General features: G+C 47.2%; 1 protein-coding gene across 5 annotated transcripts; it reads right to left on the reverse strand.

The window, feature by feature from the left end:
- Positions 1-107: 107 nt before the first annotated feature.
- Positions 108-21,385, reverse strand: SAP130 (Sin3A associated protein 130). 5 transcript variants are annotated; one of them, XR_012587408.1, is made up of 22 exons: positions 21,267-21,385; positions 20,426-20,546; positions 19,452-19,687; positions 18,684-18,842; positions 17,389-17,500; positions 15,929-16,053; positions 14,970-15,094; positions 14,247-14,397; positions 13,929-14,019; positions 13,544-13,648; positions 12,311-12,452; positions 11,922-12,043; positions 8,982-9,284; positions 7,795-7,969; positions 6,400-6,504; positions 5,266-5,627; positions 3,615-3,863; positions 3,182-3,307; positions 2,133-2,236; positions 1,756-1,888; positions 1,335-1,448; positions 108-1,075 (listed from the first exon to the last, which is right to left on the reverse strand). XR_012587408.1 is itself a non-coding variant. In XM_074589982.1 (21 exons), exons 2-21 carry the CDS (start codon positions 20,538-20,540, stop codon positions 917-919), a joined length of 3,180 nt encoding a protein of 1,059 aa, XP_074446083.1. In that variant the 5' UTR covers positions 20,541-20,546; positions 21,267-21,385; the 3' UTR covers positions 108-916. The 5 variants fall into 5 exon arrangements, 2 of the variants coding, with proteins under 2 accessions (XP_074446083.1, XP_074446082.1); XR_012587406.1 differs by having other exon boundaries at positions 7,795-7,972; XR_012587409.1 differs by having other exon boundaries at positions 1,051-1,075; positions 1,756-1,850; positions 7,795-7,972.
- Between the last annotated feature and the right edge of the window lie 55 nt (positions 21,386-21,440).

A 21,440-nucleotide genomic window follows, 5' to 3' on the forward strand; every position in this document is an offset into this window, starting at 1 on the left:
ACATTCTGTTTCTCCTCCCCAAAAGGCTTTACCTTGAAAAGCCTTGAGGTTTTGAGTTTTTACGTTGAATAGTTTTCACTAGTATAAAGGTATAAAAACTGCTCACGTACAAAAACCTCCAAGTCCTTTATTAATGTTTTCAGGATGTATGTGGTACATACAATTAACATTACACCAGCTACAGGAAGTCCCCTATTGCAAGAGGTACTTCAAAACAAGTATCCCAGAGCACCAACAAAGACACACACGCACACTACAAAATCACTTTGAAATGATTTTCCCCCCCACTTTTTTTTTTTTTTTTTTTTTTTTTTTTTTTAAATCTTGACAGCTAGGACTTCTGAGCCATTGGAGATTTTGAATGTGGCAGATCTCCTAGTGCAGTGGCACTGGTTTAAGAAGGCTCCTTCAGACACTGGAAGGTCAGAAGAACAAGAACTGAATGGGGTAACTGAAAGCAGTGTCATTTTCAATGCTTTGAAGCATGGCTGCTGCCTGGGCCGATACCTGCGTGTCACCCTCCTGGTGTCCCCTGCAGAATCTTCTTCTGTGGTACAGGTGTATACACACCTTGTGTACATTTACCCCTAAACTGCAGAACAGGAGGAGAGCACTGTCCACCACACATCGCATCACTAGTTCCAATTAGTAGGCACCGACACATCAGGAGGGTTAAACAAATGGGACTGGAAAGACTTTAAAAAGAGATGAGCCTGAGAGAAATCTTTGTTCATTATGACAGATCAGTGACAATCCCTTTCAGGTCACCAGGCTTCACATGTCCATCTGTTGCCATCTGTTCCCTAAACTCATCCTTTTTATTCAGATGCTCTGCTTAAAAATAAGCCCAAACTACACAAAGCTTCAACTCCATTCTGTACAAGTTCTCCATTTCTCCAGAGTCATTATTCTGGCTTTACACCTTCTCCTTTCGCTTTAATTTGGATACTTTCTTGACAGTTCCATTCTTGTTTAGAAGCTTCAAAACACGATCCTTGTGATCCAAGACCTTTAGCATTGAGTCTCGTGCCTCATTGATTTGATCCATCACAAGTTTACACCTCTGCATATTCCCCTGAAATGAAACACTGTCGTCATTAACAGCAGACTGTCCAGTTTAAACAACCGCTGTGCCTGTTCCTAATACTTGTATATACTGTTTTCCATCACTTGTAACTTATGGCACTGGAAACACAGGAAGAGTACCTATGTGATTTTTTTTTTTTTTTTTTTTTTTAAAAGCCAGCTTTAGCTTTTACTAACTGCAGTAGAATATTTTGTAATTCAGGGTAAAACAGACAGTTCTGCTGGGTTGAGAGGCCACAGGAACCTACCTGTATCAGTTCATTGATTCGATGCAAGTCGTCATCGGTTGCTGCCTTTTTCTTAGGAATGAGTCCCTCCTGCAGGGCGGTCAGTCTCTCGTACACATCGTGCTCCAGGTTTGTCTAAAAAGACATTAGCACTCCATGAGAAGGCTCGCTGCTAGCCCAGAAAACATTCGCCCACATTAAGAAAGCTACACGGAGAAGATGATAATCCGTTCCCCTCAGCTGCTCATGTTAGTAATTCAGAAGATGGAGCCTCTGACGTAGAGTGTGGCACTATCGTTCTTGCTAACATCCTATTTACAGGATTGCTCCACTTCTGAACAAACATGGATCCTAACCAGAACTGCTTCCCCTATTTCTCACAATACTATTCCAGGAATGCAGAGGTTTTGGGGAGTTTGGTGCTAGAATGCAGAGCACCTACCTCACCCCCAACCTGAAACAGAAGCATCCAGGAATGTGGATCAGTGCTGCCTCCTCAGATCAGCCGCACCATCCCAAACAGACGCTTCTTCAGACCTGTGCATCAGCAGGAGGGAGTTGCCAATTTTGATCATCTGTACAAAATACATCAGCTCTTATGTCTGGATCAAAACCAACACTCTGTTTCCAAGCCACTTACGCCACATTCCTGAGAAAGGGGAAAGCACGTCCCACTCCCTTTGGGCACTACACACCGGCTCCTTTACGGTATTCCCAATGTCAGATGACCATGTACTGAGTTTGTCAAAACATCCTCCTGTCTTACACACCTCTGTATTCCCCCACGTCGTAGGAAGCTGGCAAGCCCCGTTCACCTACCAGCTGCAGCAGCTGTGCCGCACAGAGATGGACCTTCCACCCTTGTGCACGACAGGATACACCCTTCTGGTTGGCAATCTCCTGCAGCATAGCCTTCTTCTCTTCTGTCACCGGGAAACACAAAGAAACGTTACTCAAAATTTCAGGAATCTGCCAGGCCTCTCTTCTCCAACGAAAACACTAACCCAAATCCTGCTCTCCATATATCTTAGTGAATGAGGATGAGCAGTGTTTTGATTCAAACAGGAGAACAGCTACGCATCTGCCACATGTCTGACCACTGCTCTCGCTTTTTAACAGGTTATCTGTATTTCCAGAAAAATTGTATTATATACCATTTTTTCACCGTTTAAAGAATGTAGTACTCCATGTTTCAAACACTCTGCATGAAAAAAGTAAAGGGTCCATCCTTTCCCTCTGAAATACACATCTACTCCCTCCTTGAGGTATTTACAGTCGCAAAAACCTGATCTGCTTAAAAATGTTAAGATACAAGCTAAAAAGCTTGAAAACCAGCATCTGATCTCTATTTTCCTCACATTATAAAAAAAATAATTCTTTAAAAGCCCATTTGTTAGTTCACAAGCCTAGTTATGCTAAATCTAGAATGTTTTTGATTAAATTGGCAAGTTTGTTAGGTAGTAAGAAAATCAGAAAACTAAACTGTAGCGTATCACCACAGCTTGTCGCTTTTTTAAGGATTACTTTCTTTAGCATTTCTATCACTGTATAGCGTTTCTATCACTGTACGTGAATACATTTCTCAATTACCGTATGATTTCCTCTTTTACAAAACTGCAGCTAGCTCTATCTAATGTCCTTCCCTTCTTTTCTCCTCTGCCTTGAGAGCAGAAGAGATTTAGGCAACATCTAGCTACTGAAGGTCATTACCTCACTTATCAACCCTTCTTTTCCGTATTGCAATCAAAACCTTTTTGTGGGATTGCTTATTGACACCAGCTAAGTGCTCCTAAGGCACCCTGAAGAGGTATGCTGATGCAGTTCACCCCAGAAGAATGAAACGGTCAAACGGCAAAAAGCAGACTGACCTTTTACCCGGACATCGCTGTATCTCTGAAAGTGGTGGTAAGCGGCTTTCCAAGGATTGCGATAATGACGGAGCAGTGTGATAGGTGGCCTTGGACGCACAGGGACATATCTTACACCTTCTTCATCTAGAAAAGGACGCAGGGAGAACTGTATTATTACCATCATTAATTAAGGAGGTGAAAAGAGATCAGCATGACACAATAACTGCAGTAGAGGATCAGTAAGCACCATCTCGTATAAAATGCTTTATCCATCAGAAAGGTTATTTCCCCCAAACGACACTATTCAGAAAGTGCTGAGAGACCGATACTTGGTTTCTGGGTTATTTATATTTTCAAAGCAGGAGAATGACAGAGCACCTTCTCTGAGAACCAACAGGAAGCAAAAATACAGACATTCAAATAAGAAGAAAGACACTAGAGATGATATTACCTATATACTCCTTTGGAGGAGACTTGCGCTTCTCTGCCTTCACCAGCAAACTTTTGGCCGTGGATTTCTCATCATCAGTACTGTTTGTTTCCATCATGTCCCCTTCCTCTGTGGAGATGACATGCTGCTGCTTACGGGGTTTCTTCCTCGGGGAGGCACCAGGTGGCAAATCGCTTGGAGGCATCGAAAGGTTGTTGGCCAGCAATGCCAAAGACGGAGACACAGTACTTGTAGTCAAAGGAGGGACTGCTGAGCAGGGGGAAAAGAGGAAAAGAACCCAAACCATCGTCAGCGTAAAGGTAACATGCTAGCATTGTCTGAACACTACCTCCAACAGTAGCTCCTGTCTCAGCACATTGTGAGGAGCATGAGGTATATGAGCACTTCAGCTCCAGATGTGCAGAAGGACAGATATTAAGCCAGCAGCAATTGCTCAGACGAGCCTATATACCAAGATCTTTACTGCCTCATATGCAAAAACACAAAGAATGACAGCAGAGACAATTGTCCCTCGGTTCCTTCATATCTGAAGCTTATGTTAGTTTAACGCTACAAAATGGAAACTATGCTAACATCTGTCTTGTGTTACTGTCAAAAGAGATATCTTCGTATGGGCGCCAGCATGGATCACAGTCAACAGCAAGCATGTCCCTTTCCTCTTGCGAGTTACACGCAATCAACTCGGGACTGCAGTACTCTTCTTGCAAGAGCCTACTGGTACTGCCAGGTCAGCAGCACCGCGTCAGTAGGCTGCCACACCAATCCATGCACTCTGAAGGCGGGCAGTAGAGCAGCAGGTAGCTTGAGGGAGCACTCCTTGTCGTGCAGAGGGAAAAGCTCAATCAGCCGTGGCTAATGCTGCACAAAGAAGTTCTGGGCTGGGATCTCTTGACAACTGGCGTACCCGCAATTGCCAGTAAGAGACAAAAGAAGCCTGAAGAGGTCAATGCTATCTGCCTGCGCTCCAGGGACATCTGTAGCAAGCAGCTTCTTCTGTCACAGGACAACATACCGCTTTAAGAGTGATAAAACCAACAACTACACCAGAACTCCGATACTCAACAATGTGGGATGCACTGGTATCATTTTGCCGCTGTATGGTGCCTGACCTGAGATCCATAAGGATCCGACTTTTACTGGTCATATCATCCGATAGCAACTACGGCCAAGCTGGATTAAGTAAGACAATATAATGAATATTTTTAAAAATTATAGAGAAAGATACCTGTGAATCACAGGAGGGCCCTATGAAGCAACGCTGGTCACTAGTTCTTCACATACAAGAAAGGCCTTTGGACCAGAATTGTAGGATTTGTGAGAAAACTGAAGTTAACTGAACTTGTCTGTAATTTATTGATACTGCTGCTGAGCGTGTGCGTTTTAAGCAAGGAATTCACTTGGACGCTTTGGCGTTGGATCATTTGAACACGAACAAAGCGGTCCCAGTAACAAGTGATTTCATGGGAGATCAGGCAGAAGGCAAAGAAGAACTTTATGAGTAAACAAGGCATATGGGAAGCCTTTGACTGGCGTTCTGTGCTACCATGAAAGAGATGCAATTTCATTTTCGGGATGGATGTGTTGAAATCCTCCCAATTCCTCCACTGTCTCAACAACAAAATAAACAACCTGATGATTAACAACCACCTACCAGATACTGGTCGCATTATGTCCATGGGCTCCACCTCCTCTTTGATCTTTATCTCTGGTACGGCAGGACCCAGCACAGCTGATAGGGCACCGCTCATGGTTGATGGAGGAGCGGGTGCTGCCACAATTGTGGTAGAAGTTGGCGGAGCAGCCGGGACAGCTCCTGGAATGGTGGAGAGAGCTGCCGCGGGCTGCGAAGTGGGACTGGCTGCTGCGATGATTGTTGGAATGGCAGAGGGGGGCTGCTGGGAGGTGGGGGGGACCGCAATGGTGGGCTGCTCGCCACCTTGATTAGACACTGCCTCCATAGACACAGTGACTGGAGTGGCCATGGACACGTGGATTTCAGGTTTTGGCTTGGCACTGTAACACAAAAAAAGCAAAACCAATTGACGCTAACTGCATCTCAGTCATGACCACCTGGCACGGGGCGAGTGAGCCGAGCTGGATTCAGACTGTCCAGTTTTTCCTTGCACCCGCAAGTAATACCTGGCTCAGTAAGGTGTTTAACAACAGGAGAAGGTCTCATCCCGGTTACATTTCCTCCTCCACTCCCTTTCTAATCCCTTCTATTTATTATAGATGCTGTTTTCTTCCACTCACTGTAACAAGCAGATCTCATGACTAATTCCAGGTGACTTCAAAATACTTGTAAAAGGAGCAAGACAGTTTGACACTGCAGAGGAACAGGAGGATCTTTTACCCAAAGCTGTATTGCTCCCCGTGCTCTGTTTGCAAGAGCTCCCACTGTGGGTAATGGTTATAAAACCAGAAATTGTGAAGCCACTGAACTCAAATGAAGCAGGGTAGAAGCTCCATTTACCTTTCCTCAGCATTAATTTCCAAGTATTATAGAGAAAAGTTTCAAGGCCTATCCTTTAGAATGTTTTTTTTTCTTTGTTTCTCATGAAAGCTCATAACCACACCTTTTAAAAGGCTATTACTGCCTCAGCTTCACAACAGCAGAACCTGTCAACTCAAAGTTGTCACAATGACAAATTCAAAATAGATTAAGTTTCCCAAAAGAAAGGAAAACGCTCCAATGGCCAAAGAATACAAATTAAAAAAAAAAAAAAACCAAAACCCAACATAATGAAACTATTACAATGCAGTTGTTTGTTTGCTAAAGTCTTACCCAGCAGGCCTCGGTGATCCAGATGTGCTTCGCATAGTACTCTCGACACGTGTGCTAGCTACTTCAGGTGGCTGAGGTGGAATTAAGCTTTTCCGGACTGCCAGCCTGGAAGAGACAGACAGAACTAAGATTCTCGCCTCCCTCATGCGAAGACAAACACCACCAAGAGCAAAGGAATCGACCTGTTCTTGCCCAAACCAGGACAGGAGTTACAGCTCTATCGTTGCACTCTGTCTACAGTATAGCTGATCCACTAACAGAGTCTCATTTTACTTTTCAAATCAGATGTTAAGTTCTATTTTCTTTAAAGATAAAAGATTGGTTGCTCTGGCCTGGTTTCACCCCCATTTAGGGCTTTTCCAAGAACGCCAGCTTTGTGTTCACCCTGCCAGGCAGAGCATCTTAGTGAGCTGCCAGGCTCCAACAGCGGACAGGAGGAGGTCTGGCCACGCCACTCTCCTCCACTGCCACTGCAAGGCTGCGCAGATCATCTGGAACTGGACGCTGCTCGGACAGGCATCTGCTTCGTTCAGCTGGACCAGACCGTGTCAAAGCCTGACTCCAAGACCTCCAGCCCTGAACGCAGACGTCAGGCAGCACGGGGACAAATACAGGAAGTACTTTAAGGGCTATTCAGTCTCCTGTGGGGCTGGAAGTCAAATTGTTGTCCAAAATAATCAACCTCTCAAATGGAAACATTCTTTCGTGGTCTACCTCTGTTTCTTTAATTTCTGTTTAAGTTTTACAGCCTGCAGCTTCTCTGCCTTAAAAAAAGGTTTCCACCCAAATAAATTAAAAAAATAATAATTCAATTTTAGTCTCATGGGACACATCAGTTCCAAACATTTTCAGTCGTTAGGCGCGAGGAAATGCATTGTTAATTCAAAAGCTGTCTCTTGCCTCTTTATTCAGGCATTTAAAAAAAATAATCAGACAGACAACATAAAATATTTTAAGAGTTTAAGTTACTCTCTCCCTTTTTTCTAATCAGATTTCCCAGCAGGGTACTAATCCTATCCTTTCTACTCAACCACATATTCTTCTAAGAAAAGCACTGAAGACAAAGCATGGAATTCTAATTTTAGTAGATTATAAACTCTCTGGTTTTATTACACTAAGCAAGAAAACCTCAAATCCACTTTCCCTCAAAAGGTCACTTTCAAGAGCCAGGAGACAAACCGTCCTCCTCCTCATTTTGTTACTGACAGCAACAGAAAAGTATATCCTGCCCCAGGGGAGGGAAAGCAGAGTGTTTCACAGATCAGCAGGTTACTCACAACCGCTGCTGACTGAATAATCTGCTAGAACTTTTCTCATCTCCACTGAAATGATTCCATTTAGCCGGGCTAGATTGCACAGAAGCGTCACTCGCGTGTCACCTTCAGTTCTACTCACCCATCCGTGGCTGGTTTCTTGCGGAGGATGCTCGGGCGTGGGGAAGAGCCCTGGGCCGGGGCACTGGCACTGGCACTCTGGCTGTGGGTTTGCACGACCGTAGTCGCTGCTGAAGCCGTGTTGAATGTGTTGCTAATAGGATTGGCGACAATGGTGGCTCCATCTGCCAAGACTACTGCTGGGAAGGATGGACATGGCGACAGCAGAGAGAACAGATATAGAGAGGAAAAAAGCAGCAGTTACTTGAGGAAACTTGATGACAAAGCAGGTGTTTGCAGGGTACGGGTTGTCCATGCTCCCTTGACTCCCCCTGTGGCGCTTCCAGACTATTTTGTAAGCAATACCTTTGCTACGAGCAATCTGATCACTGAACCTTCTGCAGGGAAGATGGAAACTACCTCCTGCCTAACAACTGCTGCTAGGGAAATAATCTTTTCCAGAAGAAATCGAAAACGCAGAAATCTCTAGGGAGACCACCAACACAACTGGATCAACACAGTAACGCTCCAGTTAGACCCTACGTGGCAATACATGCCACCTGTGAGCAAGCACCATCACCTGAGTCTACGTTCTGACCTTCTGCCAAAGCCTGTTTGGCTAACAACCTGACGCAGAGCATTTAGACAGTCAGGAAGTCACCACGGAATACGTCTGCCAGCTTTGCAACAGCATATTCTCTTTGTTGCCATATCCCATGTCTTCAGTAAGTTGTTGGGGTTTCATCAGACCAATCATTTTTAAGGAAAGGGGGTTTCTCTCACAGTCCAAGATCAACTGCTGAAGGCACCTGGCCGTCTTTTAGTTGCTGCTGTGATCTAATGTGTAGAAAGAACAGTTTGGAGAACATCATTTACTTGTAAATGACTCTTCCCACAAGGAAAACCGAAGAGAACTGTTTAAGCTCAGGCACTACCAGTCTTTTCCACTGAAGTAACCCATTCAAGGCTACCCACGCTCTCCGCCCAGTGCGCTTAAAAAAAATAAATCAAGAAATAGGTAAAAAAAAAATATTTGCTGGGAGAATATGCATATGGGTGTATTTAGCGTCCACTACTGGACCAGAGAGACTAGAACAAGACCATTAATCAGAGTAAAATAAAATAAAAAAAAAAAAGCCACAAGTTGCAGGGCAGAAGTTCAGCTGCCGTGTCCGGGTCCGAAGCGCAGATGTGGCTGGTTGCCCTTACCTGAGGTCTTGGTGTCCGCCTGCGGCTGCTGAGCGCTGATTGGTGCTGGCTGCAGGCCCTGCGTGCCGATTGGTGTGGCAGGGTGGAGCCCTTGCGTCCCGATTGGTGCTGGCTGGATGCCCTGGGCGCTGATTGGTGCCGGCTGGATGCCCTGGGCGCTGATTGGTGCCGGCTGGATGCCCTGGATGTGCCGGGCATGGGAGGCATCCACAGTCATCAGCTGCATGGGGTTGAGGTGGACGGTGGAGGCCACTCCAACGCCAGTCTGAGCCGTGATGGCTGAGTTGGGCGCCTGGGCTGAAACTGGGAGCAGCAACACAGAACACCTCATCACTCCTGCGCACGGGGGCGCCTCGTTTCCCCCCCCCCCCCGGCACCTCCCACTCCAATGTTTGCTTTCAAAGACTTTTTTTTGCTTTGAAAAATTAATTTGCCAGCCTGATTGGAGCAGTAATAAATTTGAAAGCAGCCAGACTGTCTGCCAGAAGAATGAAATGTTACTGTTTGCTTCCATTCCATTTTCTATTTCAAATTGCAACGAGAGAAGTTGTTCAAGTTTAACCCTACTTTTAAAGTTTGACTCAAATTACATTTGTACCCAGCTTCCAGTCTGAGAAATCCGTGCACTATTTTTGCTCGCTATCTTATTTTACAAAGCCTCTAAGTGCGGACACTTGGCATTTTCCCTGCTTAAAAAATAATAATTAAAAAAATAAGAAGCCTAAGCCATTTCTTTTCAAATGACAGTCTTTCTGCAGAGCTTATTATTGCATCAATTAAAAAAAACACACTCCAAACCTTTGACTGTACCAAAGCAAAGAGAGAAAGCAGAGACTCGAGTGCAAGTACCTTAAAACAGGCCTTACTTCCTTATTCTCTTTCCCCAGCCACATAATCATAAAACCCAAAGTTGTCCTTAGTGCAAGTGGACAAACTGTTCTGCTGCTGAGTACAATCTTATCTGACTCGGAACAGGGGTTGCAATTATAGGCTGGATCCCACAGCTAAAACGAACATGAACTCTTTGAAGTCTTTTTGTGGCAGAACAACGTTCCCAATGAAGCACCTGTTCCAAGAAGTTCAATTCATTCATTCGAATTCACAGCTCTAAGCAACTGTGATTCCATCTTTCCAGACCCGCTCCAGGGCGCGTTACGCTTCCCCCAGGCAGCGTTTAGCAGTGCTGTGAGACTTCCTGCAGCTCCTCTGTCTCCAGATTTCCAGTCTTTGCAGAACAGTACCACGATTTCTGCAGCCGTACGCAGAATGCAAGTGTGAACTTGCCGACAATGGGTTTGCTTGCTAACAATGGAGAGCCCTCTCATCGCAGAACAAGCTGGTTTTGTCATTGTCACAGGATTTCGATCAAGTTCTTGTGCTGACAAGGCACTCTAAAAACAGCTGTGAAACCCCTGAAATCCGGCACCGGGTCCGTGAAAATGGCTTCTGTATCAACTATGGCACATTAATTCTCTTAGTGGAGCATCCTATGCAAAAGACTTTTGTTGCAGAACGTTCTATCCAACAAAATCCTTTTGGGAGACTATATAAACACGACAACCTTTGGAAAGACAAAGGCAACCTTCTTCCTCAGAATTCCATACTAACACTCCTTAGCTCAGTGATCTTTTTAAAAGTCTCCTCCGCACGTTTATCTAAGCCCTCACCTGGCTGCGCTCTGCACACATGCACGTCCCTCCTGATACCTTGGATCCTCTGCTTTGAGCCGTCACCAGTTACTGCCATAATTAGGACCTTTGGCTGAGGCTTCAAATCAACTTAAAAAGTGTCTCTGTCAATGAGCTCCTGCTGAACAACCTGCATCTGCCTTTTTAAAAATGAGCATTGGCCTACCATCACCCCAGTCTGCTCCCAAAACGGGAACTCCTGACAGTCTGCAGTCACATTCCATCAGGGGCTCCGTAACCACTCCTCAGCCGCCGACACCACATACCACCACCCACCTCCACCTTCTCCTTTAAAACTTTCAGCCAAAGTGCAGGAAGGTACAAAAGAAGCTCACGTGGCCCTTCTGCAAGTCATTGTAATCGTCCCGAGGCCCACCTCAAATCCTGACATGACTTATTGTCAGGACTTGCAACTTTTCACTGGAATTTCAATGACGGGAAGAACAGGCCCCAGTAACTCGTCAATCCCTGCACATACTTTCCCATTCAGCAAGTGGGCTTTGCCACCTCCAAGTCCCTCCAAATTCCCTCTACACCGCTTCCAGGGTAACATGCTTCCAGCAGACACAGATGTTCCACTAAAATCCAAATTCCTAGGGTCTGGATTGTGGAGATTAACATGTTACAGAGAAGAGTCCTAAAACACTCAGTAAGGTAAAAGCGCTCCAAATTTTGTCACAGAGAATGACATAAGTTTAGGGTGACTACATAGGCTCACATTACACGACATTTTTGACTTCTGTAAGTTAGTGCAACAGTTCAAACATGTTAATGTCCCCATTTTTTAAAAAACCAAAACACTGGAGTGTGCAATGCAGCTTTTTTTTTTTTTTTTTTTTTCCATTTTTCATTCAGGTTTCTCTCTCATTCATGCACATTGGTGCAGAAAGAGATGAAAATGGGCTTCTCAGAACACTAGGGAACGAAGAGGCATCAAAGAACTGGTTTGGTCTGGAGGAGTTTAATTGTTTTGATTTGTGGAAACCAAAACTTTAACTGATAGAGATGTAAACCCTTGGATATCAAACGTGAAACTCCTGAGAAAACTGTTGTTAGCTGTATTTAGTAGGTCTCTGAAGTCGTTCAAGACCCATTGCCCATGGAGTTTTCCTCTCAGCCGACAAGTCGTCAAAGACTTTTTGTGACAAATTGTCAGAGTCAAGCATAAGAGCCTCTTAGCTTCTGCCACCACTAAAGGTCACACGGAACTGAACAAAGCGTCACAGCCAGCTTGCCCCAAAGCTTGTCTCACCTGGGTATTGGCGAATGGTGGACACCGAGCTGGTGATGGGGGTATAGGTGTGCGCGGTCAGAGGATAGGCAGAGGGCGGGTACGTTGGTAAGAAATACTGGAACTGGACAGGCACCGACTGCCTACAGGCACCAAAGAGAGCAAGTATTACACACACCATTTTAACTGGTCATCTTCAGCCCCTGCCTTGGGGCCACTCCCCGAGTTTCGTTATCCCAGCTGCCATAAGCTAGCAAGTATCTCAGCTATCACGGTTAATTCAAAACCGCCAAATGCCACCCCCACCCCAGGGTTTTAAAAACACATTATTTCCAGCATAGTGGAACCTAGAAAAGCAGCAAGGCACACAAAAACACACACTGCCATTCACAGAGCTGGTATTTCCCTACCTGTTGTCATTTCTGGTTTCCATCGCTACTGGGTTTGGTGATGCCCGGTGACTAGAGAGGGGTATGAGATTACTCCTCTCTGCTGTGTAATCCGACTGGATCCGGGGAGAAGTATGCGTGATTTGCTGAGGAACCACTTTAGCTGCATAAAGACAGACATGTAATCAGTTAACAGTCAAAGTGTTGGCTGACACTGCAAAAGCAAGATTAATTCTCCTGGCGAAACCCCCAATACTAACTCCAGCCCCCCACCCCGCCCCCTAATAAAAAAACCCATCCTATCCCCGGATGATTCCTATCCACAGTGATGACAGGTTTCCTCAATAAGAAGAAAGAACAAGGGAAACGGCACATTTTTCATCAATTTGTACCATAATAAGAGGACATTATAAATGTATATATAAATTACACTTGCTAACCAATTAAATTACTCCAGTGCTTGAATTTTTTTTTTTTCTCCTTAGGATCAGCCCAGTCCTTTCTGCTGTCAAGAACTTCATTATCCAAGTTTTCAAAGCAGAACTTGACAGAGACCAAGGAAAATGAGATCAAGGCAGACAGAGGCATACATAGACAGAGGTCAAGACAAGGAAGAAAACACCTACAAAAGCTTTACCGGAAATACTGATGTATCAAGATACAACTTCACTCCTTGGAAACTTATGGCAGGGAAAGATATTACAAGATTTCAAAAGAACAAGAAGGAAGTCGGTGGGGAAACAGAGATGAATAAAAGGAAACTTATGCAGTTCTGTAGGAAACATCTCGGGCAGGTTCCACATCTAGGCAAATAAGTTTCCCACCTTTGGGGGTGAACTGCTAAGGTCTAAATGAAGACACCAACCAAGCTCCATGAGGCTACACCTAACGCCTCAAGAAGCACAGGAAGGAACTTACAAAATGGACTATGAAAGCCATATTCCATCACCAAGCAGTTACAACTTTAGTATATACTGGGCAGGTTCTGAAATGCCAAAAGGCTTAAGTGCATCTAAAAAGGTCAATTGAGTCAGTTAATGAGCCATTTTACTACCTTATTACTCCTAGAACATCTATCTCTTCACAGTATTAAAAAAAAAAAAGCTGTGCCACAGTAGACCTGTTAATTGGTTTCTCCCAGCTTGAACTGATTTTCTTCCCCTCCTTAATTTGCTAATATGCACAAACACTACTAGTATAAACAGAAAAGTGAAGCACCATTTATGCACTCTTCTTAAAGCTGGAATCACTCACCAACTGGGATGTTTGAGGTCGTGACAGCTGTAGCATGGGAAGAATGGGAGGGCATTGTCATGGTGACAATGGTGCTTGTAGGCGCTTGGGTGTGAGACACAGAACCTAAAGAAAAAGAAAAGAGCCATGCAAGATCTTTCTGCAGAGCCCTATCACACCAGTGTATCTATATCCAAATAAAGAGGGCAAAAACCCCAACCCAGACCACCGCCCCGAGGAGATCGGCAATTTCTCTCCTGCAGCCCACTCATGCACTTCCAAATGCAGTCTTCACCATAAATAAAGAATTCCTCAAAGGTAATCAGGTCCCATCTTCAAGGAGGAAAAACAACCAAAAACCCAACAAACCCCACGCCTCTCCCACATGAGCACTATGAACACTCACCAGCTGTGGTTGCTGACGCAATCGTGTTCGTTGCCAAAATAGGTGCCACTGTTGCTGCTGCCACTGGAGTACCAGTACTGAAAATGGTTTTCTATGAAAAGAAAAGAAAACCTTCAAGTCAAAAGACTAGCACATTTAAGATATTTACTTAGTATGGAATCATGCTGGACGGCCTGTAAAGAACATTAATTTCTAACCCAATACTAACTCTTTTTCCAAATTTTATCTTAGCACTCAAGATAGAAACAAAAGAGATGTCTAGAAGAAGCAAGAGGGGCTTAGCGTTGGGGTTTTTTCCCCCCTCTTCTTGTGGTTTACCTGAGCCATGGTGTGGAGCTGTGGCTTCTGCGCTCCTATAGCTGGGTGAGACGGTAGTGTAATGCGCGTCGCTGTGTCCCTCGGCTGTGCAGGCCGCTGAATACTAATAGCTGCAGAAGGCGGGTGCTGCTGGATAGACAGGGTGGGTCGGCTGGAGAGAAAGAAAAAATAGTTATGAAGATAACCATGTGGCTACTAGATATGAAAGGTGAGATGCAGGGACACACATCAGGCCTTGGCCTCTGTCTCTCTGACAGCAGCGCTGCTAACAAATATATGGTCAAGTTTCTTACGCTGCTTTAACTACACTGTTCTGTCCCCATCTTCCATAAGTACCCAGCTAGGAGGGCACGCTTATCAATAACGCCTATCAGTTCACAAAAAACCACAACTTTCTGTCAGGGATGCTTTTCAACATTCGCGTATCTTTTTTTCGCCACTGTGTCTTCATAAATAAGACGGGCTGAATTAGCTACAAGTTCCTACAACAGAAACTCTGCTGATCAGAACTGATTCATTACGCTCTTTCTTTCCCTGAACAACAGAGCAACATTTATAGTCATTTTTATTCACAGACCTGAAAGCATTTGCACCGTGAAAACATTACTATGTCTGTACTAGATCATCCCACATCGAGAGGGTTATCGGCACTGGGGGGTTAACGCGGATGTCTCCCTTTCCTGCAGAGTCGTCAGAGCACTACAGATTTCAAAGCGTCTTTACCTGAGGGTTGATTCCGTGGCGTGTGCTGCTGTTGTAGTTATAACAGGGGACTGAGCTCTTGTGGCCGAGACAGTTGCCACCACAGCTGGAGGAATAGTGCTTGAAGTTGTCATGGGAGGACGAGACTATAAAAACAAGTCAAAGAGAGACACATTCAGAAGAGAAATTCTGCTATTTAGATAATAACTAGGGATTATGTGGCTAAAACTTTTCTTCTACGTCTTATCGTTAAGTTTTGGCGTTTTAAGACGTTTCCAGTCTTTCTGACTCGATCTGCCAGCTCCTATGCAGATCTGTCCTGGTTTTCAAAGCACATACATCATAGGAATCAGTAACCAAAGTTAACGAGACCGGATCTCTTGAAGGTCTTTAAGAAAAAAACCAAAGGTCAGTTCCCTTCAGGGTGAAAAGAAACTCTGATCCAAGTATATACAGGAAGTCAAAGGCGATGACATCGGCATCCTAACTGAAGGCACAAAGTAAAGCTGTTTAACCCTTTATCCTAACATTGAACGCTAGCACTAGCGTGGGGGGACAATATCTACAATCCTCTCCTTAGACGTGTAGATAAGCTGAGATATACAGAAGTATAGTAAAAGGAGATTTTTATTATTTTGCATAAGAATAAATCAACATGAGCGTATCGTGTCAGACCTTTCACGCTTTAAAACTTTAGTGTATCTAAACTAAAGCCTCTTCCCAGTTTCTAAGCACTTTGGAGACAGATAAAAACCCAATTTCTGGCACCAAGGCCCTGAAGGAAATAAAACCACAGGACTAATGCAACGATTTCCCTGCTTGCTAATAGAAACTGGCACCCGAGAAACACAACTGGAAGAGAGCTGACTGAGCGTCAGCCCAGTGAATACGCAATTCCAGGTTATAGATTAGAATTAAGTGCCGGGAAGAGTTTGGAGCCAGCGGTCAGCATCCTGCAGAGCCGGGCGGCTGCTACCTGCCTGGATTGGCTGGTGGATGATGTGCTGCACTGCTGGCTGAGCCGTAGCTGCGTTCGGCAACTGCGAAGCTGGTCGCAGGACTGTAGTTACTTTAGAACTGGACATCACTGCAGCAGCCGCTGCACCTGGGAAACAAACCAAGTGTGTTAAAAGACCGTGCACCCAAACAGCCCCATTACGACCAGAGACGGGGCCTGACATCAGCCGGTATGTGTCTCAGTTTGAAGTGATTTCCTGTGTATGTCAGTTCAGGGGACACTGGTTGAAAAGTAAGGCTTGCAACAAATACACGTAAGGGTCACACAAGTATGTGGGGAAGGGTAAGTATTATTTTAAATGAACTGGCTTTATTGATACTTCTTATTTCCCTATAATAACCTTACATTGCAAATCCAGCATTTTTCTATTCCGAGCTATGCAAGTCCGTAGAAGTAATTCAAACAGTTTGATCCCTGGGCTGATGTGTAAATAAGTCACCCAATACCAAGAATAATCTCCCTGCACCTGATGAAGTTCCAAAGAAAAAGAATATATGTGCAACAGAAGAAAAGCAAAACAAAAAAAACCAACCAACTTCTAAAGCTACAACAGCATAGGACTTTGGTTAATTTGCCTACTGTTGGCTGCCTCCTGATCAAAAGAAATTGTTGTCAAAGGCAAACAGCCTTGAAATCATTTGATGGACTAGACTGCACAGCTCCTGTAGATGTCCCTAACTAAAGTTATTACCTCGAAAGGTAAGATTCAAGCTGAGAGAATAAAAGCGGGGGGGGGAAGAAAACATACACTAAGTACCACTACACAGCTTGTGGCAGCTGTCCCACAAGAATCAAGTGAACAAAAACTACATTTTACTTCAGCTACAAATAAAGCTGCACAGTCCTTCCACCTGCTCCAGTAAACGATTAGGTTTTTGTTTTTCTTGAGTGACTAAATAACATCAAATATGAGAAGAAATAAAAATATAACTGGTACTTTGAATTCAGATCAGTTTAAAGTTGACCTGGAAATGCAACCCATAAGCTTTTGGCAAGTCTGACTGCAGTCAGAAATGAGACAGACTGTATTGAGCGCGGTGTTCTTTTAAGGGGCTGGTCTCTTGTTTTGTAAGCTGTAGCAACCAAAATCCTGGGAGACGAGAGCCTGTGCTTATCACCAGCATTTAGCTCAAGGGTAAAAGCAAAACGCGCACAATACAGTATGTTATCACGCACAAAAGTGCACAAGTGATCCTGTCACAAGTGGGTACAAGAACATGTCTCGCAACTGCGCGGGCGTCACTGTCACAGGTGAACAATGCTTGCTACCAAGAATGTACAAGAATGCCCCCCATTTATGCTAGCAGTTTTAACAGCCCAAGTATCAGCTGCGGTAGCAGCGAGGACGATTTTTAGAGGCGGAGGCTCTAAAAGCCTTGAGACGCTGTGAGCAGAGGCGGGGATGGCACAGCTGGATCTTACCTCGGGGTAGGTGAGAAGCTCCAATGTGTAGTGGAGGCCCAGGAGCGCTACTTCTGATGATAGACATCTGCACGTTGGTAGCCATGATATGATGCAAGTTACTAGGATGGCCCTGCAGAGTTCAAGAAACAGCAAAACCCAAAATAAACGGTGAGCTGCATTGACAAGAATTAATGGCCACGCTAACAGCGTCACCATATCTAAGTCCTGAAGACAGAAAAGAGATTTTGTAGAGATACCTGGTGTACAAAGGTCACATGCTTTACAAGTTGAGTGTGGAAAGAGGCAGATGTTTCTACATAAAGTTTCTACATACAGGATAAAGTTACAGAAGCTGCTGACATCGTGGGTGCAAGATGTAAACGTTTATCCTGTTTCACTGAGCTATTTTTCTGGTTGGCCTGTGGGTGACGTTCAGTCAGCAGTCACCCACATACCAACCAGAGAGATGGCCCTTCTGCCATTAGTGACTTCTAAGGCAGAGATTCATACCAGCTGCCCAGTAAAGTCAAGGGAATAGTGGGAACCTGGCAAGTGTTGCAACAAATTCATTCTATTTTCTAATACTGCTGGACTTCCCAAGGCTATTCGTGAAGACAAAAATCCACTAAAACTGTTGCACATCCCCAGCCAGCCTAACTCAAATTCAACTAAACGCACTCTACATCAAAACCCCGAGACTTCAGAGGTTTAGCCATGAGTGTTCTGGCAAACTAGTTTCAAATCACAAGGACTGGCTCTGCAGTCAAAGTAACGGGGAGGGAGGCAGGGGGGGTAGTTTCTAAAGCATTAACTACACTTCCCCCCCCAACACACACACTCAAATTTTGTCACTAGTGGTTTAATAAGAACACGCTGCAAACCCATGAACTGTTCCCCAGTCTGATTTGCTTCCAGAAGAGCTAAAGAACCCTGCAGGGATGAATCCCAGCAGTTTGCCTGCACTAGAAGTTCTCCAAGCAATGCTCAAAGAGCGGGAGCTTTTAAGGGAAGACTCAGCTGCACGGCAGCTTTTTGGATACGGCTCTGCTACCACAGCCTCACTGCGCTGCATCGGTTGTACGACTACAACAAATCAGCAGCTTTCTAAAGAGCTAGCGATAACTGAGTCGGAGGTTTAGTGCTCCAAGCAGAACTGATCCAACAGCCAGCGAACGGGGAAGCCTGCTCCTGCTCTCTCTACCTTCCCTCCTGCTGCAAGAGCCCGCCTTAGTTGTACCAATATTAACATTGATCTGACCACACAGCGAGCTGGAACGGAGGGGAAAAATAAAAAAAACAAAAAAACCCCAGACCTGTTGGCCACTGATTGTTGCCACGGGAATTGTTGGAGCCTGTGGTATGTTGCTTTCCATGGTCACAGTAACTTGCCCGGGAACCTTTGTGGGAGCTGAGAGAGTAGAGGGTGGAGCAGGAGCAATGGGCCGGCTGGGCATGGTGGGCTTCAGGGGAGGCTACAAGAAATACAAAGACAGACACGTTGGCAACTCCGAATGAGAGCGCACTGTTGAAGCGGAAATCATTTTGCGGGGGTCAAAGCCTGGAGAGAAAGTCACCTTTGTGCAAGGATAAGTATGGTTAAGAATTTGGAGCAGAAGGATATTGATCGTACAGAGCTACTCAGTTTTCATTCGGGACAAAGAAAGGGCATCTTTTGTACTGGAAATATGCAGCTTCTAACATACGGTGTGGGTCACAAGTGGAATCTGTCAGGGCTACGGTATGCCCCTACAGACACCGGGCGCTAACAGCTAATTGGATATTCACATCCCCTCCTGCAGGGAAAAAGGGAGATTTCAGAAACTGATTGCAATCACTCTTCTCTTAAGAGAGAAACAGAAAACACCTCCCTCAAAAATAATGCTATGATACTGTGAAGTCCTCAGGGTGTCACATGGAACAGCTAAACCCCGGAGACAGCGTACACCCAGCAGAAGCACATGAGAAAAGCTTAAGAAACAAAAGCAGGGAAGTTTTTTGTGTAATTTATTTTTGCTCAACACTCTTAACTTGCAATATAGATTGTATTTTTCCCCGACACGAATCGTGAGCCTCCTCGTTACCTTCATAAGTCCATCTGAAAAGGAAAGCGGGACAGCTGGAGTCAAATGCGCCGGCGGCGCTGTCACTGTCACCGGGGCAGCAGACTGGACAGGGTGGTGCTGCGTCAACATCTGAACCTGCGGATAGGGCCGAACCACCACCGGCTCCTGCTTTTCTTCTCGAGGTTGTATAGAGCCGCCGGGGCCGATGTGCTCTCTGGGAGCAACCTCCGAGTCCCGACTAGAATCATCACTCACTAGCAAAACAAAATAAACAACAAGAAAAAGGGAACACTGTGGAAAAAGGTAAAAAGACACTAACAAGTTCGCATCGGTCACCCACCAGGTCAGAGATGTGATGTCAGAAACTGCCTGAATAAAAGAAATTTGCCCTTACAAGTAAACGTATTCCAAAGATGAGACCCCCAGGGGCTCTGGCGCTGCTTCGGCCGGTTCCCCTCGGAGGGGATGGGCCCTGGAATGCCGGGCAGCCCGGGCTCACCTCAGGAGTTCTTCTTCAAACAAAGATTGACTAATCTTTACTTCAAGTGAAAAATACCTAATTAACTGCCATAAAGTCCCACATCAAACAGGTAGTTTGAAAAAGTCTTAATTTAGTGTGTTATGTGCCTGAATGTCAAACTCAAAACCAAGAATAACCGCCCAAAACCGAAGCCGCTCCCCGCAGTCACCTCTGGTGGGCTGCCCGACACCTGCCGCCCGGGCAAGGGCAGCGGGGCCCGGAACCGGGACTCCGGCCCCGCCTCCAGCTGCACGAACTCCTCCCGTACCCGCTCTGCCACCGCCGACCGGCGGGAGAGGAAGGACGGGACGGCCCCGCCCCGGCATCGCTCCTCGCAACCGCCCACTACACCGATCCTCACGACGCTCCCACCCTCCCCCGGCCGGGACACCGGAGCGGCTCCGTTCCCCGCCCCGCCCCGCCCCGGCAGCCGCCCCGGCAGCCGCCCCCGCGCGTCCCGGCGCCCGCTTACCTGCGGCGGCGGCGGGGGCGATGAGGCCGGCGGAGCCGCTGGTGGGGCCGGGCGGCGGGGCTGGTCCCAGGCCGGCGGGCGGCGCGCCCGAGCGGGGGAACTGCTGAGAGCTCATCTCCGCCTGCGGGCACCGGCGGCCGTTACGTTACGGTGCGTCACACAACGTCACGATACCGGCGACCCCCACCCCCCCCCCGCCTGCCCGGGGGGCGGCTACACCCCCCGCAGGCCCCGCCCCCTGCTCCCGCCCTGCTCATTGGGCGCGGCGCTGGCGGCGCTGCCAGCCCTGCGCCAATGCGGCGCGCCCCCGCCGCGCTAGCCAATCCAGCGCCGGCCCCCCCAGCCAGTGAGGAGCCGCCGTGCTAATGACCTCACGAGGCGGCGAGCCAATAGCGGGGAGGACAGCGCTGGCCAATGAAGGCCGTCCGTGCCCGCCCTGCCGTGCCGCCGTGAGGGGCCGCAGGGCCCGGATGTTCCCGGGAGCGCGGCGGCGCCCGCGGCCGCCCGTGCCCAGCGCGGCCCGCACCGCCCGGCCCGGTCCTCCCCGCGCCCGGCCCGCCCTCCCCCACCCTACCCCCGGCCCTTCCTTCCCGCCCTCCCGTCCCGTCCCGGTCCCGCTGCCGCGCAGGGCCCCGCCCCTCCCCTCTCCGCCTCTCGCCCCGCAGCGCCGTTGCCGGGCGCGGGAGCGGGCTCGGGCTCGGGCACGCTCTCGGTCGCCCCCCCGCCGCCACCGCGCACTGAAGCGGCGGCCGCCGCCCCCCGCCCCGCAGCCCCCCCCGCCCCCGGAGCTGTCCCCGGCCGCAGGGCGGGGCGGTGCCGACGGCGCTGCCCGCGGCGTTACCTGTGCCCGGGGCGCCCCGCGGCAGACGCTGCCACCGCCGAGAACGGAGCTCCGCTTCCGCCGCCGCAGCTGCCCGCGGCGGATTGGCCCCGGCCGGCCCCGCCCCCCGCCGCGCTCACCGCCCCATTGGCTGCGGCGGCCCGCCCTCCCCGCGGGGCGCCTGGGAGATGGAGT

This window comes from Larus michahellis, chromosome 6 (assembly GCF_964199755.1).
Source record: "Larus michahellis chromosome 6, bLarMic1.1, whole genome shotgun sequence".
Classification (NCBI taxonomy): Eukaryota; Metazoa; Chordata; class Aves; order Charadriiformes; family Laridae; genus Larus; species Larus michahellis.